At 50.8% G+C, this 19543-nt stretch overlaps 1 protein-coding gene and 1 pseudogene across 2 annotated transcripts; both read left to right on the top strand.

Moving 5' to 3' along the window:
• Positions 1-8663: 8663 nt before the first annotated feature.
• LOC100452836 (cancer/testis antigen 2) lies at positions 8664-11685 on the top strand. Of its 2 annotated transcripts, XM_009235439.3 has the most exons (3): positions 8664-10417; positions 11031-11165; positions 11395-11685. In XM_009235439.3, the coding sequence occupies exons 1-3, from the start codon at positions 10149-10151 to the stop codon at positions 11531-11533; spliced, it is 543 nt and encodes a 180-aa protein (XP_009233714.3). In that variant the 5' UTR covers positions 8664-10148; the 3' UTR covers positions 11534-11685. The 2 variants fall into 2 exon arrangements, with proteins under 2 accessions (XP_009233714.3, XP_054401251.1); XM_054545276.1 differs by having other exon boundaries at positions 11031-11485.
• Positions 11686-13951: 2266 nt separating this feature from the next.
• LOC100456362 (RNA-binding protein 7-like) lies at positions 13952-17794 on the top strand (annotated as a pseudogene).
• Positions 17795-19543: the final 1749 nt, after the last annotated feature.

Raw genomic sequence — 19543 nt, 5'->3', positions numbered from 1 at the left:
GGTGAGAAAGAGTGAGTAAGAGCAGGGAAAACTGCCTTACAAAACCATCAAATCTTGTGAGAACTTGTTAGCGGTGGCAGAAATTTGAGTTACCCCATGTTACTGTTGGCCTATCTGTATGGGTCCGTAGCAACTTCAGTGCTTGCCTCCTCAGAAGAAAGAATTCGACTGCAGGGCATAAAGCAGAAAAAGAGACTGAGGCAAGTTCCAGAGCAGGAATGGAAGTTTATTTTAAAATGCCTTACAACAGGAAAGGAAGGTGCACTTGGAAGAGACCCAAGGGGGCACATGAAGGTTTAATTAAAGAGAGAAGGTCAAATGCCCTGTTTAACTGTGATCCTAGGACATTTATAAGCTTACCTCTTTCCCGTGATTCTTCCCTTAGGGTGGGCTGCCCACATACATGGAGCCCTCCTTACCCTTGGGAAGTGAGCATGCCCAGTGTGTCTAGGGAGTTATACACGCATGCCCACCTGAGGCTTTCTTCCTTTTTCCAGTGGAAGATAATACTTCACCATTTTTGTCTCTTAATATGCATGCCCAGAAAGTTTCTTCTCCCTGGGGCCTGCATCCAATTAACATTTTGATGTTAACAGGTGTGGACCATCAGGAAATAGCCTCTCCCCCTGGCATGGCCAGATTATCACTCTTGGAGAGGCAACATAATAATTGGTGAACCATCACCCAGCATTTCTGGTGGATGGGTGAATGCCATTCTAGTGAATGGGGACTCTCTATGGGTGCTCCAACCCCACATATCCCTTCTACACTGCCCTAGCAGAGGTTCTCCATGAGGGATTAGCCCCTACAGCAGACTTCTGCCTGGACGTCCAGGTGTTTCCATGCATCCTCTGAAATCTAGGCGGAGGTTCCCCAACCTCACTTCTTGACTTTCGTGAATTCGCAGGCCCAGTACCACATGGAAGCCACCAAGTTTTGGGGCTTGCACCCTCTGAAGCCACTGCCTGAGCTATACTTTGGCCCCTTGTAGCCCCAGCTGCAGCTGGTGCAGCTGGAATGCAGAACACCAAGTCCCAAGACTTCATAGAGCAGCAGAGGCCCTGGACCCGACCCAGGAAACCATTTTTCCCTTCTAAGCTTCTGGGTCTGTGATGGGGGGGAGCTGCTGCCAAGATCTACGACATGCCCTGGAGACATTTTCCCAATTGTTTTGGTGATTAACATTTGGCTCCTCCAGCATCAGGATAAATAGCTAATGCAGGCAGGGCTTAATACCTAGGTGATGGGTTGATAGGTGTAGCAAACCACCATGGCACATGTTTACCTACGTAACAAGCCTGCACATCCTGCACATGTATCCCAGAACTTAAAATAAAATAAAAAATTTTTTTTAAAAAGCCTCCTCATTACTTATGCTAATTTCTGCAGCTGACTTGAATTTCTCCCAAGAAAATGGGTTTTTCTTTTGTACCGCATCAACAAGCTGCAACTTTTCGAAACTTTTATGCTCTGCTTCCCTTTTAAACGTAAGTTTCAGTTTCAGATCATCTCTCTCAAGTTCAAACTTCCACAGATCTCTGGGTCAGGGGTAAAACGCCTCCTGTCTCTTTGCTAAAGCATAGCAAGAGTGACCTTTGCTCCAGTTTCCAAGAAGTTCCTCATCTCCATATGAGACCACCACAGCCTGAACTTCATTTTCCATAATACTATCAACATTTTGGTCAGCCAGGCACGGTGGCTCACGCCTGTAATCCCAGCACTTTGGGAGGCCGAGGCAGGTGGATCACGAGGTCAGGAGATCAAGACCATCCTGGCTAACACAGTGAAACCCCGTCTCTACTAAAAATACAAAAAATTAGCCAGGCGATGTGGCGGGCGCCTGTAGTCCCAGCTACTTGGGAGGCTGAGGCAGGAGAATGGCGTGAACCTGGGAGGCAGAGCTTGCAGTGAGCCGAGATCGTGCCACTGTACTCCAGCCTGGGCGACAGCAAGACTCTGTCTCAAAAAAAAAAACAAAACATTTTGGTCAAAGCCATTCAACAAATCTCTAGGAAGTTCCAAGGTTTCCCACATCTTCCTGTCTTCTTCTGAGCGCTCCAAACTGTTCCAACCTCTGCCCAATACCCAGTTCCAAAGTTGCTTCCACATTTTTAGGTATCTTTATAGCAGTGCCCCATTCTCTGCAGTACCAGTTTACTATATTAGTCTGTTCCCACACTACTATAAATATACTACCCAAGACTGCATAATTCATAAACAAAAGAGGTTTAATTGACTCACAGTTCTGCGTGGCTGGGGAAGCCACAAGAAACTTACAATAATGGCGGAAGGCAAAGAGGAAGCAGGCACCTCTTTGTAAGGCAGCAGGAGAGAGAACAGAGAGTGAAGGAGGAACTTCCAAATACGTATAAAACCATCACATCTCGTGAGAATTCACTCACTATGAGGAGAACAGCATGGGAGAAACTTCCCCAATAATCCATTCACCTCTCACTCAGTCCCTCCCTTAACACCTGGGGATTATGGGGATTACAATTTGAATCGAGATTTGGTTGGGGACACAGAGCCAAACCATATTAATATCTAAATTTAAAAATATGCTTCTGAACAATCAATGGGTCAATTAGGAAATTAAAAGGGAAATTTAAACATTCCCTGGGAGTAAAGAAATTGGAAACAAAATATCAAAACCTGTGGAATACAGGAAAACCAATTCTAACAGGGAAGTTTATGGCAATAAATGCATACACCAAAAAGAAGAAATACCTAAAATAAATGACCTAATGTTGCATTTCAAGAAACTAGAATCACAAGAACAAAGTAAGCACAACATTAGTAGAAGGACAGAAATTACAAAGATATAGCCTTATGTGATATGTAGAACATGAACTCTAGCTATGAAGCACCTACCCAGCGTGGTAACAGTAGTCACTCTGTGGGTTGTGGGGGGAGTGTGCATATGTAAACTTTCACTCCATCTCAGTCATTTCTGCAGTGTTGAATTACTTTCCTCGGGGTCAGATTATCTGGGAAATGAAAGCAAAGACTTAAGTTGGCTACAACTGAAGGGAGGCCAGCCTGGTCTGACCCCTCGAACCATGCTCCGGCCTAGGTGCAGGGGGCCCTGTGGTTTTGGCTCCGGTTCTCTGGCTGCAGGTTCCTCCTGCACAGGCCTAAGAAGAGAAGAATGCTGCCTGCAGAGGGCAAAGTGTCAGAGAACAGGACGCAGATACGGTGTCAGCCCCAGGGGCAGGCTCTCTGTGGGGACCTTGCTCGGTGAGATGCTCTCTCAAGCCACAAGCCACTCCAGACACCAGGCACCCTCTTCCTCCCCCCACACCTTCCTCACAGACAAGACAGGTTGGTGTCTATTGTCCTGATGTCTTTGAGCTAACAGACCTAGTTTTGGACACATAGATAGGTAGGTATGCACAAGCTGGTGGCCGCAGCCTTCCACACAGCCTGGGCTGACTCTGCAAACAGGGAGACTGGAGACACAGCTACGGGAAGGATGACACAACATGGTCTTCACCACACCGAGGCTGATCTGGGTACTTCTGCTGTGTACCCGATGTAAAGCAAAGCTTATTAGGTTGTCATCTCAGGGGGAGCAGCCAGCTGCCTGGTGGAAGGTGGATTATATTGGACCCATTCTCTCATTCAGGGAGCAGTAGAATTTTTGTCCCAGGAATAGAGACTTTTTCTGTATATGTATCTGCCCTCCCACCTGCCACAGTTTTGCCAGCAAAGCCATCTATGGATACCCTAAAGACTGATCCCCATCACTTCCTCCCAAAAAAGGCTCTATTCAATGGGAGATGAAAGATTTGCCTGGCCATTTGAGGCTCCTCATTGTATTGAACCAACAAGTCTTCCTCCATTAAATCTGAAACCTGCCTGCCTAGTCATTAGTCCATCCCTCATCCCCTCCCCTCCTTGTAAGTTGGGACTCCACACCTAGACCCTTATCTGACTCTGAGTTGGATACTACAGGTGCAGGGTTCTGTGCGTGGTTCCAAGAAGCTGCGGAATGGGACCCTAGTGTCCCAGTTTCTTCTGAAAGGCCTGAGGGACAGCAAGGCTTGGAGGCCCCTGCTGTTCACCACCTTTCTGCTAATCTACATAGTGGTTGTGGTTGGGAGCCACGTGTTCACAGTGGACTACCGATGCCACACTCCCATGTACTTCTTCTTGGGCGGCCACTTGCTGATGGATACCGCCTGTATCTCCAACATGGTGCCTTAGGTGCTGGTGCATTTGCTGGCTCCAGTAGGGCCCATACCTTATTGTGCTTGTCTCATCCAGATATGCTTTCTCCACTTCCTGGCACCCTGGGAGTCCTTCCTCCTCACAGCTGTGGCCTATGATTACTATGCAGCTATCTGCCAGCCATTGCACTACTTTGTCCTCGGGCTGACTGACCCACACGGGCCTCACTTCCATCTCCTGCCTGCTGGCCTTGGCCAACACATTCACCTACAGCATCCTCACAGCTCTACCCAAGTTCTGCAGGCCTTGCCTCATCACCCACTTCTTCTGCGACCTCCGTCACTGCTCAGACTCTCTTGCTCCAGCACACGTACCAATGAACTTGCCCTGTTCTTCAGTTTTCTAGTGGCTCTCACACCCTGCGTCCTGGTCGTGGTCTCCTATGGACACGTTGTGGCTGCTGTTCAGGATTCATTCCACCCAGGGCTGAAGAAAAGCCTTTTCTACCTGTGTTGCCCATCTCACTATGATCGGTCTTTTCTACCTCATTTCAGTCCCCTGCTACATCCTTCCCAGCTCTGCATACTCTGGCTTGGGCGACTGGGTGCTCTCTGTGCTATGTGTAGTCCTCACTCACATGCTAAACCCCATCTTCCACAGCATGCTTGGATGACAAGCATGAGCCACTGCACCTGGCCAGGAAATATTTCTCGAAAGAAAGAATGAGAGAGTACCTCGTGTCTCCCCATTACAGGGCTTGGCACTGGGGATATAGAAAAGCTCCAGACAAGTTTCCTGCCTTTATGGAGCTCACAAAGTAGGCTGGGCTATTAGGCACTAAGACAATTCACTGTCATACAATGGTTACTCGCCATTCCTTCACAGGAAAGGGTCACTCACCCCTACCACCAAACCTAGGAACGGCCACATGCTGCTCAAAGGGTCAACACAGCTGCCTTTCACTGTTCTCAAGTGATGGCGGGTGGACGCTCAGAGAAGACCAAAGGCTCAAGGCCAGGACACTAGGCCATCCGGGGCTTCCCAACAGACCTCCATCCCGAGTCCCTCACAAGAGCCTGCAATGACCCCCACAGGGCGAAACAAGCCGTGCTCACCAGCCCTGGTAGCTATGGCTGGGCCCTCCCCCTGGGCCATATGAGGCCAGCCTACATCATCCCCACTTAGACCGCCCCACTCAGGCCAAATTCCTAGGAAAGGGGTCGGGAATCTGTGTAGACCTGGGAAGATTGTTCTCATCATATAGGTGAGAGATGATGCCGACCTGGCCTATGGAGGGTGGAGAGGACACATTGAAGGAAACTGACTAGACGGAAGGTGAGATGACAGTGTGGGGCCATGGAAACGCGTGTCGCCAAGACAGAGAATGAAGCAGAGGGAAGCCATTCCAGGAGTCGGGGGACAGGCAGTGAGGCCAGCTGGGGGCAGGTTGGGTTGGAAGTACCTACAGGCCATCCAAGCTCACATGACTGTGCTGGTTTGAAACTCTGGAATTCAAGCACAGATCCCTGCTTAACTTTATTTCGATGGCCCTCTTTGAATATAGACATCCTGGCCCTGTCACCTCTGAAGCTTCAGCATTCCAGATGATGCCTAATGTGATTTCAAATACATTTCATCCATTCCAAGCAAGTCTTCTCTGATTCGGAAACAAAGGCTGTCACTGCCAGCGTGTGTGGACCAGGACCCGCCATCTGGAGAGGAGGGGCTGTTATGGGCCTTGGTAGGTTTTGCGTTTAAGCACACATGTGTTCTTCATGTGTACCTCCAAGGTGCAGAAGAAAAAAAAACATCTCATTGTGTAATAGTGACAAAATGCTGATGAAGCAAACTATCAACAGCCCTCTGGAGGAATAACTTTCAAGGCAGGATGAACTGTGTGTGTGGAATTTGGAAACAATTGTTTTTTGGAAGCGGCCGAAAGCCACAGAGACGACCGGGAGAGCCGGGCGACATCCGCCCCGTGGTGCCTAGCGTGGGCCCCGAGGCTCGGTGACTTCAGGGACTTCATCACGGCACGGTCCGCCTCATTGCATCAAGAAAAGGTGCCAATTAGAACAAGTTTCAGAGGAAAAATACGGCCTCCAATGAATTGAACAGGCTAATTTAAACTTTGGCAAACTGGCTCACTCCAGAGCTAATTAGAAATTTTCCTCAACGGCAAGTAATGAATAACTTTCTTAATCGCTTTCTGCTTATAAATGTAATACATGTTCACTGCAAAAGAAGAGGAAATATGGGCAAGTTTGGAAGAGAAAATAAAAAACTAACCATTATCTCACCGCCAAGGATAACGACAATGAAAATGTGGTGTATTTCTGGATAAATGAGCCAATTCTTGTCTAGTGCTTACAACAGTGGCTTGGGACGTGGTAACCACCCAAGAAATGTTATTGGTTATTATTATTCTCATTGCTAGTAGGTTTAGAAAAGTCTTTTCCAATGCTATCCCTCCCCCTGCCCCCCACCCCCTGACAGGCCCCGGTGTGTGATGTTCCCCTCCCTGTGTCCACATTGTTCAACTCCCACTTATGAGTGAGAACATGCGGTGTTTGGTTTTCTGTTCCTGTGTTAGTTTGCTGAAAATGATGGTTTCCAGCTTCATCCATGTCTCTGCAAACTACATGAACTCATTGTCTTTCATGGCTGCATATATTCCATGGTGTGTCTGCGCCACATTTTCTTTATCCAGTCGAACATTGATGGGCATTTGGGTTGGTGCCAAGTCTTTGCTATTGTGAACAGTGCTGCAATAAACATACATGTGCATGTGTCTTTATAGTAGAATGATTTATAATCCTTTGGGTACATACCCAGTAATGGGATTGCTAGGTCAACGAGTTGATGGGTGCAGCAAACCAGCATGGCACATGTATACCTATGTTAACAAACCTGCACATTGTGCACATGTACCCCAGCACTTAAGGTATAATAATGAAAAAAAGGAAAGAAAAGAAAGAAAGAAAGAAAAGAAAGAAAGAAAGAAAGAAAGAAAGAAAGAAAGAAAGAAAGAAAGAAAAAGAGAGAAAGAAAGAGAGAAAAGTCTTTTCCATTCCAACAATCAAATAAAGTTCATCTAAATTTTCTTCCAATGTTTTTACTTTTATTGTGTATATATTAGGTCAATACATTCTAAACACTTCAGATACTATAGAAATATTTCTCTATATAGCATTCCCCCGGTGCTTCTACTGAGATATGTATCGGCAGCCTGAGAAGTCGGCGTTCCTTTGTCCACACCCATCCCCGTGCATCCGTTTCATTTCATTCGCTCCACAGTCAGCCGCAACTCAGAGTTGTCCTTCAAAGGGTGAGAGACTAAGACTTTTAACCAGTGACTCTTGGCCCCATCGGTGGGGGGCTGTGTCCAAGGGTACAACTTCCCCAGAGCTTCCAGGCCCACCCTGTGTAGGGCACAGGAGAAAAAGCAGATGTGTCGTGAGCTGCAGGAGAGGCGCTGGCACAGGGCACAGAGGTCCCCATCCCAGCAGCCGAGAGGCAGAAGGCATGTGCAGGGGGCGCAGAGGCTCAGCAGGATCTGAGATGTGAGATGTCTACGAACACAGATGCACAAGAGGAGGCCGGAGATGACGGTCACTGGAGGGGCTCCGAGACGTGCATAGAAAACAGGACAGAGCTTGGCAGCAGCACTCATTTGTCGCCCTGCCCCACTCAGCCTGTGTTTTCTCCTTGACGGCATCTCAGTAGGACCCAGTAATGCCAACGCCTGGAGATCCCTCTGGACAACCGTCTTCATCCTCCACATCTGGTCCTCCCCTACACCTGGGGCTTGGACCTGCTAAGGAGCTCTTTCCAGTTTTCTAGACACCTGTGGAATCCCTTCACCCACCCTTCCCCGCCGGTGTGGCTGCTCTCCAGCTCACTCTCGTCCTGCTCTCCCCAACTGCCTCGGCTCCAGGGGGACAAGGCTTTCCCTGGGCTGCTGCCTTCCCTGCCCCCTTCCCAGTCCCCAGAAGGGTGCCGGCCGCAGAGGCCTCCAGAGCACAGTCTTGCTCACTGCATCAGCTCCAGCTGGAGGAGGATCCCCCAACCTCCTGCACCTCGACTCCTTCTTAGAGCAGCAGAGGCGGAAGCAGGAGCCTGCTTTGGAAAATGGCATGCTTTTACTGCTATGTGTGCATTGGCTTTTTAGCACTGTAAGAATGTCCCCGCAGTCCTGCCACCCGCTGCCAGCCCCAGCCCTCCAGCCTCTGTCCTGGTGTCGGGGAAGCCTTTCTCAGGGTCACTCAGCCGTCTGAGGACTGGATGTGGCACAGACATACATAGGTTAAAGCTGCTACACGGAAGACTAGAGGTGCGGGAAGTGCATTCGCTTTAAGCCTAGAGGTGGGAGCCATGTCCGGGGCCCTTTCCTGGGGGTGTGCCTGTTACCGAAATACCAAGGGTTTGGTCTAGGTCCTGCTGCTGTCCGCACAGAAAGCCAATGACTGACTGAGACGAAGAGAATTACCAGGGAAGACGGCTTTAATTGGGTGCTGCAGCCGGGGAGATGGGAGTTAAGTCTCAAATCCATCCCCCTGACTAAAACTAGGGGTTTATATAGCAAGGAAGAAATGCACCAATGTGTAGGAAAACAGGAACTCGGGAGGGCCCAGAAAGCAATCCTGATGAATGAGGGGGGTCCAGCATCTCATTGTCTGGATGTGGTGATCTGGTGAGTTTCAGTTCTTTGATACTTTGAGACGCCCGAAAGTCATTTCCTGAGGAAGGAATTCAGATAAAACAACTGTAAGGTTCAAGCTTGAAGACCAGAAGGGTCAGTTTCTATGTGTATCAAAAAGAACAGCCTATGGGACGATTTGATCGGTTTCATGCCCAGCCCAGGGTACAGGATGTGGGAAGCCTGAGCCGGCCTGGTGAGCAGCCCAGACACCCGGGATGGAGTATTGCAGCCTCTCGCCCCACAGACTTGTGAACAGGGCGTGGGGACAGACACCCAGCTCCTAGGGCCATGCCACCCCCACCCCTGCCCGCCTCTCGCAGCACCTTTCCTGTGGATCTGACCCCCTTCCAGACACAGAAGTAAGCCAGCACCCGGCAGACACAGGGTCACCTCCCAGCTCCCCACCAGGGAGAGGCAAGAGCGACTAGGGCAGGGACTGATACTGCCGAACCCAGGAGCCAGGCCCGACGCAGCCTCAGGTCCTGCAGGTCCCGCCTGTCCACCTGGGCCAGGCCTAGAGCCCGGGAGCCCCTGGCTGGTGGGAGGCCACCCGCAACCCACCCCACACGCAGCTCCAGCTCCCCCACCAGGCGGGGCGACTAGGACAGGGACAGAACCCGTTGAACCCAGGAGTGAGATCCGGCCCCGGGTCCCACTGGGCCCTCCCGTCCACCTTGGCTGGACCTGGCACCTGGGAGACCTTGGCTGGCGCGAGGCCACTCCCACCCGACATGCAGTTCCAGCTACCCCACCAGCTGGGCTACCAGGACAGGGACGGAGGCTGCTGAACCCAGTTAGAGGCCTGTCCCCGGGGTCTGTCCTGGGAGCTCCCCCAAGACGGACAGGGCAGGTAGGGTCCGGGATGACGGCCGCACAGCCCCGGCCCCGTGTTCCCAGGCCTGTCTTGCTCCTCGGTGTGAGGGAGACCCGGGGGATGGGACAGGCTGGGCCCCGCAGTGCCTGACTCCCTGCAGGGCTCCCGGGACAGGGGTCCGGCGGACAGCCGGCTGCTCAGGGGTGAGGGGTCCAAGCTGGCATTGCAGCCACCTTCCGGCCCGGGCTCTCTTGGGGAGGGGCGGGGTTGGTGAGAACCAGTCACGTGCTCCGGGGCTCACTCGGGGTCTCCCACGGCCGGAAGTAGGGCCCCTGTGCGCAGGCGCCCTGAGGATCCCGGGCTCCCCATCTCACGCCAGGGGGCGGAACTTCCTGCAGCCTCTCTGCCTCCACGTCCTCGTGGGCCCTGACTTTCTGAGAGCGACGCAGAGGCTCCGGAGCCATGCAGGCCGCAGGCCAGGGCACAGGGGGTGCGGCGGGCGATGCTGATGGCCCAGGAGGCCCTGGCGCTCCTGGTGGCCCAGGGGGCGATGCTGGCGGCCCAGGAGAGGCGGGTGCTACCGGTGGCGGAGGTCCCCGGGGCGCAGGGGCAGCGAGGGCCTCGGGGCCGGGAGGAGGCACCCCGCGGGGTCCGCACGGCGATGCCACTTCTGCGCAGGATGGAAGGTGCCCCTGCGAGGCCAGGAGGCCGGACAGCCGCCTGCTTCAGTTGTATCCTGTTCTGTTCTGTTCTAGGAGGTTCTGATGGCGGGGTGGGGGCCGTGAGATGGGGACAACAGGGTCAAGAGGTGGGGGGCAGGGCCAGGAGGTAGGTGAGGGTAGGGCCAGGTGCGGGAGGTGGGGTTTGGGAGATGGGGGTAAGGGGCCGGATGGGGTGGGGGTGGGTGCTGGGAGTTGGAGGTCGAGGGATGGCTCAGAGAAAGGGAGTAGGTAGGGGATGGGAGGTGGAGCGTGTGCACAGTTGGGTGCTGGGCGATGGGGTGAGGGGCAGGGGGACAGGAGACGGGTTCTTGGGTGTGTGAAGGGATCAGGAGTTGGGGGGAAGCGTGCAAGGTGGGAGCCGGTGGCTGGGGTGTGGGCTGGATGGGGGTGGTATCAAGCGATGAGGAGAGGTCCCGGCTGATGCGGCAGGGGGCATGGTGGGGAGGGCCTTGGAAGGGCACGCAGGAGTCAGCTTGAGGTGCAACAGAGGAAAGTGGGGAATCAAGACAGCTGGGTGGGGTTGCTGCAGGACCTGGGCCAGTGAGTGGGGAGACAGCTTGAGGATATGAGATGGGCACCGGCCAAATCCTAGGAGATGGCACCTCAACCGTGTCCCCACCAGCCACATCACGATGCCTTTCTCGTCGCCCATGGAAGCGGAGCTGGTCCGCAGGATCCTGTCCCCGGATGCCGCACCGCTCCCCCGACCAGAGGCGGTTCTGAAGGACTTCGCCGTGTCCGGCAACCTACTGTTTATGTCAGTTCGGGACCAGGACAGGGAAGGCGCTGGGCAGATGAGAGTGGTGGGTTGGGGGCTGGGATCCGCCTCCCCGGAGGGGCAGAAAGCTAGAGACCTCGGAACACCCAAACACAAGGTCTCAGAACAGAGACCTGGTACACCAGGCCCGCCGCCACCCGAGGGAGCCCAGGGAGATGGGTGCAGAGGTGTCGCCTTTAACGTGATGTTCTCTGCCCCTCACATTTAGCCGACTGACTGCTGCAGACCACCGCCAGCTCCAGCTCTCCATCGGCTCCTGTCTCCAGCAGCTTTCCCTGTTGATGTGGGTCATGCAGTGCTTTCTGCCCGTGTTTTTGGCTCTGCTTCACTCAGGACAGAGGCGCTAAGCCCAGCCTGGCGCCCCTTCCTAAGTCGTGCCTCCTTCCCTAGGGTATGGTCCCAGCACGAGTGGCGACTTCCTTGTGGAGGCCTGATTGTTTGTCGCTGGAGGAGGGCGGCTTACATGTTTGTTTCTGTAGAAAATAAAACTGAGCTACGATTCCGTGTCTGAGTCTCTTTTCTGCGAGCGAAGGCACCTTCGGACTTGCATGCCCTTGTCCTCGGGTTGCAGAGGAGGCTCTGGGATTCACAGATTGAAGTAGCACAAGGTAATGGGAGACAATTTGGGAAATGGGGGAAAATGAAAAGCCACTGGGTCCTGCCATTCAGCATTAACTACTGTGGACATTTTAGAATATTTTCCAGGTCAGCATTAAATTTTTTCCCAAATTGTTTTCATTGAACATATGAGCTTTTGTGCTTTCTAAAAATGTTTCAAAAACATGTACTTGAATAGATGCATAAAACCAGCATTATTTCACCGTTAAACATGTGATATGGGCCGGGCATGGTGGCCCGCACCTGTATTCCCATTGTTCTGGGAGGCTCAGGTGGGAGGACGGCTTGAGACCTGCAGTTGGAGGCCACCCTGGGCAATGTAGTGCGATTCTATCTCCATAAGAATCATTTAAAAATTAGGGGTGGAGGGAGTGGTGGCAGGCACCTGTAGTCCCAGTTACTCAGGAGGCTGACATGGGAGGGTGGCTTGAGTCCAGGATCTCGAGGCTGCAGTGAGCTATGAATGCATCCCTGAGTTCCAGCCTTGGTGACAAAGCGAGACCCTGACTCTAAAGTAACAGTGATAGTAATAATGTGAACAGCGTAAAATGTTTGTAAACACATAATGTTAACAAAACACAGATTCTCTTACTGCTTGCAGAGTCCAATGAACAAGAGCAAGGTTTGCTGTAAAGAAACGGACTTTCTGCCATGCTTGGTTTAGGGGAAGACGTACAGGCTCCTGCCTTTAAGGGCCCTGCTTCTCATTGGGGGCAGAAAGCAGGGCCTTTTAAAGGAGGACTTGGCATAAATGGTAGGAAGGGGAGGGAGCAGGCAGCTGTGGGGTCTACATGACATGCTGAGGTGTCTTGTCTGCGGGGAGGTCACGCTGGCACCATCTTGGGCAGAGCTAGGTTGGAAAGGGGCTGTTTGACAAAGCAAAACAAACATGCTTGAGCTGTGTTCTGAGATGCTCTTAAGTTGCTTGGAGACAACTTGATCCCTTTGAGTTTTGTTTTAGGATTTGCTCAGTGGGAACATAGCAGATTTTAATGTAAGATTAATAGTATTAGTCGATAATCTCCAATGCTTGGCAAGGCTGTAGCTGGAAACGAGGACTCATATGCTGTCAGTAGGAGTGGTAGTAACATCTATCTGGACATCTATTTGGCATTTTCTATTAAGGGAAAGATGTGCATTCCCTTCCACCCACCTTGAGGAATCCATCTGAGAAACTCCTGGATATGCAAATGAGATAGAATCCACCGGCATCTTAATGACACCACCACGTAAATAGTTTTTAGAATGTAAATGTCCACCAGCTGCGGAAAGGCTGAACAAATCACTGCACAACTGAGGAAGGCGAGGGGGGTTGGCACATCCAGGCGGTGCCAAAGCCAGTTCTGTCTCAGAGCAGCGGAGTTTTTCCAAGAGACGTGGGCACGCTGTGAGGAAGTCCCAGCAGGAAGCCAGGCGAATGCCACCTCGGCATGCCTGCCCCGGAGGGTGTGAGCAGCTTCCTTCTCCTCTGGATCGGTGGTGTGCTAGGAGAGGCCTGGGTCTCTGTCAAGGCCAGGGACGGATGGAAGCTGAGAGAGGACGCTGAGACCTGGGGAGCTTCCTGGAACGCAGGGACTTAGTGAACTCGCTCTGTTTCAGCGCAAGTTGCGCAAAGGAAAACTGAAAGACCAGCAGCAATGTCAGAGAGACCTTCCTGTCATGCCAGCGGGATTCCTTGGGAGCCAGTGAGTGCTCCAGCCCTTGAGGGCTCTGTCACAGCTGGTGGGAGCATGGGTCAAGGCTGTGGCAGAACACACCCCAGCCTCAGGTGAAGAGGTCCCTAATGCTTCCCTCTAGCTCTCATATTCCAGAATTCCAAGTCAAGTCTGAAGAGTCCGCTTAACTTCCGTCCTCTCAAACATGCAGGGTGGTCGTCACACACGGTTAGAGGAGTTTGACTCCTGGTGAAACAGGGAGGCCCGGGCAAACCTGGCCACGAGTCCAGCATGTGCCCGCCCCAGCAAGGTCACCGTGCCCCAGGGGAAGCAGCACCCGGAGAGGTCACTGTGCCCCAGGGCCGGGACCCCGGCCGGGCTGGCTCAGAACTCCAGGCTGTAACTGCATCCAGACAACTTTGACCAGGTGCTGAGCCACCGGCCCCTGCAGCCAACATCACGGGCACAAAAGCAGAAGCCCAGGGAGCAAAGATGACGATCCAGGAGCACAGTAACTGTCAGGTAGGGACCTGCTGGCCCACTGAGTCTGGGAGCAACACTACAGGCGCTGCAGGGAGGCCCCCGGAGTGACCCGGGGCCTGTCTCCAGAGGGCGGCCCTTCCTTAACTGGAGCTGCCTCTTCCCCTCCTGCCCTAGGATGTAAACCCCGCTTGGCTGAAGTATTGAATTCACGGGGGATCTGACCGCGCTCTGCCTGTGATGCTCATCTGTCCTCTGGGGCCTCATTCCCTGAGCTTCCCAGAGCGGCCTCCTTTGTTTGGCTCAGCTCTGTGTCTTCCTTCCCAAAGCTGTGTCTCCAGTGTGTTAGGCTTCCCCTCTCCTCCCTCAAGTGACCTCAAGGGCCCAGGAGGAAACGCAAGAGGGCAGGAGGGCTCCCTGAGGTGGAGAGCAGACAGACAGCAGGTTCTCCTTTTGCCCTGTCTTGAAGGATGCCCCCAATTCACAGCCACACGGGCGCTGGAGTGGCCAGCTTGGTGAGGAGGGAAAATGGGCGAGGCCATTCCCACCTCATGATTCCCACCTCATGATCCTCCCACCTCATTTTCTAGCATTAGCACATGGCATGGGGGAAAAGTGTGGGGAGGTACATGGCTGTCAAAATGAGACTCAGGTTGGGGACGTGACAATGATGAATGTGTCTGGGTCATGCAGCATACATGTGTGCTATGCACTCTCCATATGAGCGTGTGTGTGTGTGTATGTGTGTGTGTGTGTGAGTGCATGTGCAGAGGCATGTGCAGGCAGTAGGGCCACCAGGATCCTGACAGTCCTCTCATGTGGCTGTGGGTGACAGTTACATTCTTCTCTATACTTTTCTGTATTGCTCATTTGTTTTCCCTCCCGTGAAACTGTTTTATCTACAGCGTCAGAGGAAAAACAATAAAATAACTTTTTTTTTTAAAGACGAGATCTCACTTTGTTGTCCAGGCTATGAGGGATTATAGCTCACTGTAGCCTTGAACTCCTGGCCTCAAGCAATCCTCCCAAGTACTTCGGATTACAGACGTGAGCCTAGGATATGAAATGTCTTTCACAGATTGAAGGCTATTCAGGTTTTCTACTTCTCTTGAGCAAGTTTTGGTAATCTGAGTCATTCAAGGAATTTGTCCATTTCATCGAAATTGGCAAATTTATTTCCAAATATTGCTCCTAATATTTCCTGGTTATTCTTTTTTCAGTTTTATTGGTATTTTAAAAAGCATTCAGGTTCATGGATTTTTCTTTGTTGTTTGTTCATTTTACAGTTTTAAATTTCTGCTCTTATCTTTATTATTTCTTTCCTATTAGATATTTAGATGTTTCAAATTTATTTGTTTTTAAAATTGTCATGTAAAATTGTATGTATTTACCATATACATCAATATGGGTTTTTATGGCTTTTATTTCTTTAATTGACACATAACAGTTCTACATATTTATTGGGTACATAGTGAAGTTTTGATACATATAATGTACAGTGAACAGATCAACGTAATTAGCATATCCATCGTCTCAAACATTTATCATTTCTGTGTTGGGAATATTCAATATCCTCATTCTAGCTATTTGAAACTATATAATATATTATTGTTAACTATAGCCATTCTACAATGGTATAGAACACTAGAATTTATTCCTCCTATCTAGCTATAATGTTGTATCCTAGCTATAATGTTGTATCTTCAACTTCCACATCAAACGTCTTCCAAAGCCTCTTGAGGGTCGTTTCTCAAAACGTGTGCCCTGAGCCCAGCTTGGGCCATTCTCATCTGGCTTCCTGTGGCATCCTAGTGTCTGTGGCACCCTCTCAGTCCTTGGCCTGACCCTGAGCCACAGGCTGAGTTCCTTGGTGTGGGGAAATTTGAGAATATGGAGGTTTTTTCTCAGGAAGACAATTATGTGCATCCACCATCTCATTTTATTTTTATTTATTTATTTTTTTTGAGACGGAGTCTCGCACTGTCACCCAGGCTGGAGTGCAGGGGCGCGATCTCTGCTCATTGCAAGCTCCGCCTCCCGGGTTCATGCCATTCTCCTGCCTCAGCCTCCCGAGTAGCTGAGACTACAGGTGCCCGCCACCATGCCCAGCTAATTTTTTTGAATTTTTAGTAGAGACAGGGTTTCACTGTGTTAGCCAGGATGGTCTCGATCTCCTGACCTCGTGATCTACCCGCCTCAGCCTCCCAAAGTGCTGGGATTACAGGCGTGAGCCACCACGCCCGGCCACCATCTCATTTAATACAGATACCCTCAAGGGAGACGTCACTATCAGCTCCACTTTATGGATGAGGGAACAGACTTGGAGAGGCCTCGCTGTTCTGTCTATGGGGGCAGCAGGCAGGGAAATTATTGAAGTTGTTGGCAATTAAGTGTCCAGTGTACGTCCTAAGAACTGCGTTCCTTACCCTACAAGAATCTTATCCAGCCATGTCTTTCTTTTTAGACTGTGAGTGAGTGACTTCTCCTCCGGCCGACTCTGGGATGGCTAGGGTAGCTCGGGTAGGCCTTCGAAAGCACGACTGCCTTGTTTCTTCCCTCCACACTGGTAATTGGAGGGAGAATGTCAGGCAGAACAGAAGCCTTGGAGCCAGAAAGGCCTGTCTATGAATCTCTTTTTAATACCTTACCAGGTTTCTGACGAGTAATGCAGCTTTCACGTTTGTCATTAGGAACGAAATTTTGTTTATTGCACGAATGTCCCTAACAGTGATTTTTGACACGAAGAGCGTGTTCAACAAATGGCAGCCTGTGTTTTCCTTTCATGATCTCAAGAAGACCTTTCCTGACCACTCTCCCTAAAACCAACTGGCTTTATTTTTCTCTTTTACAGCGCTTATCGGTACCTGATGTTAAGGTAAATGTGCAGTGGTGTTCTGGATGCGGCATAGCCCACCTCTTCCCAACTCAGACTGAGCAACCCTGGCTGGTGCCCTCATCTGGCAAAGAGGAGGAGTAGGATGTGGGTCCCGGTGGACACACAGGATGCCACCTCTCAGTCACCCTGTTTGCACTCGTGGCTGGCTCTGGCCCCTCCTCCTCACTCCTCTCTGTTCCATCCTGTGCTTTTCACACTGCTGCCTCCAGGGTCTTGTTGCTGAGATGAATGCCACTCTCTTTGTGGACAACGTTGAAACAAACATGACCAAAGAGCTCCTTCTCAAGCTATCCACCAAGGCTGGGCCAGTAATAAAGGTGAAAATTCCAAAAGATGAGGATGGTAAACCAAAGCAATTTGCATTTGTGAATTTCACACAGGAAGTATCTGCTCCTCTTAGTGGAATCAAACTCTATGGAAGGCCTATCAAAATTCAATTTAGACAGGAAGTAGTCATGCCTCACAGGATATCCATTTGTCATGCCCCCAGCCTCATGTTGCAAATTCAAGCCCTGCCTCCACATCTCCCAGCGGTGGGTATGAAAGGACTGTGGGTAACAGGGCTCCATCAGCAAAGATACTTCGAGATCTTTCTCTTCTCCAGAAAATTTTCAGAGACAAGCAGTCATGAGCAGTGATTTGAGACAAATACCATATTTGGTTCTCCACCTCTGGATCAGTTAGGATTTTCACCATCAGTTCAATCACACAATCATACTTTGAACCAGTCTTCAAGCTCTCAGTGGCGCCAAGATGCACCCTGATCACTGTGCAGAGTCAGACAGAATGCTCATCCCTACCTAGCAGTTAGACATTATAGCCGGGAACGGCGTCACACTGATCATGGATGTAACCATCATTACAGAGGATGCAGCGAGGGACTAAGGCCAAGCAAGGTCCGCAGTGCCTGGCAGGAATGCAGCTCTCTTCCTTTTCTCATGGGGGCTCCAGTCCTATAGGACCAGGGGCCTGCCCCTCTGACCTCATTCAACCTCAGCGACCTGGACTATCCACTATGACTGTGATAACAGAAGAGACAGTAGTAACGAGGGAAAATGGTGCTCATCTCACACTAACAAGTGTTAAAAGAACATTGTTTTTATAGGGTTATTTTTAGGCCCTTTGTCTAAGTTGGTGTGGAACTATTTTGTTGAAAACCTGTACAGAGCAGCCTTACAAGTTGTCACATTTCTTTATAAAGTTTTGTAAATGTATAGCTACAATTTAATACCAAAATGGAAATAATTGTGGTTTATTACATGAATAATAATCTTTCACCCCTGGGTTTTATGTAGAGGAAAGGTTTTATGCAAAACAATGTGTCTCCATTCCTAATCCTTTAAACACTTTAGGAGGGAATGGATTATGCAGATTGGTTGTATGATAAAGCAGATATTTTAATTATCATTTATCTTTTTGTATTGCGAGAAATTTCTTGTTCATGAATCAGATTTTGCTGTATGTAATAGAAAGCATCCCAGGTGACCGTCTGAAATGGCTATCGGTACATTTCTTGAAAAAAAAAGAAGATTCCTGAAGACTTTAAGTACTGCCTCTTTCAGTCAAACTTTAAAAATTTTAGCAGTTTCAAAGTGCTCAGGAAGTGTGTGCAAAGACAGGTTTAATGGAGCTTGCACAGGTTGCTTTTTCCTTTGAACCTTTGAAAAAATTTACTCTTCACATTTTCTGACTTGAAAATTATTCAATCCTGTTTAACAAAACTTTTACATCTTGAGATACTGTTTCCTTTTCATGGCAGAATTCTTTATAAGAATTCGTTTGTTGAAAACCAGGGATCCGGGAGGAGCCAAGATGGCCGAATAGGAACAGCTCCGGTCTACAGCTCTCAGCGCGAGCGACGCAGAAGACGGGTGATTTCTGCATTTCCATCTGAGGTACCGTGTTCATCTCACTAGGGAGTGCCAGACAGTGGGCGCAGGCCAGTGGGTGAGTGCACCGTGCACCAGCCTAAGCAGGGGCGAGGCATTGCCTCACTCGGGAAGCTCAAGGGGTCAGGGAGTTCCCTTTCCAGGGGTGACAGACGGCACCTGGAAAATCGGGCCACTCCCACCCGAATACTGTGCTTTTCCGACGGGCTTAGGAACCGGTGCCCCAGGAGAGTATAGCCCACACCTGGCTCAGAGGGTCCTACGCCCACGGAGTCTCGCTGATTGCTAGCACAGCAGTCTGAGATCAAACAGCAAGTCGGCAGCGAGGCTGGGGGAGGGGCGCCCACCATTGCCCAGGCTCCCTTAGGTAAACAAAGCAGCCTGGAAGCTTGAACTGGGTGGAGCCCACCACAGCTCCAGGAGGCCTGCCTGCCTCTGTAGGCTCCACCTCTGGGGGCAGGGCACAGACAAACAAAAAGACAGCAGTAACCTCTGCAGACTTAAATGTCCCTGTCTGACAGCTTTGAGGAGAGCAGTGGTTCTCCCAGCACGCAGCTGGAGATCTGAGAACGGGCAGACTGCCTCCTCAAGTGGGTCCCTGACCCCTGACCCCCGAGCAGCCTAACTGGGAGGCACCCCCCAGCAGGGGCAGACTGACACCTCACACGGCCGGCCAGGTACTCCAACAGACCTGCAGCTGAGGGTCCTGTCTGTTAGAAGGAAAACTAACAAAAAGAAAGGACATCCACACCAAAAACCCATCTGTACATCACCATCATCAAAGACCAAAAGTAGATAAAACTACAAAGATGGGGAAAA

This window comes from Pongo abelii, chromosome X (genome assembly GCF_028885655.2).
Source record: "Pongo abelii isolate AG06213 chromosome X, NHGRI_mPonAbe1-v2.0_pri, whole genome shotgun sequence".
NCBI classification, from domain to species: Eukaryota; Metazoa; Chordata; class Mammalia; order Primates; family Hominidae; genus Pongo; species Pongo abelii.
Note: the sequence above shows the minus strand (reverse complement) of the source record. Positions and strands in the feature narration are given on the sequence as shown.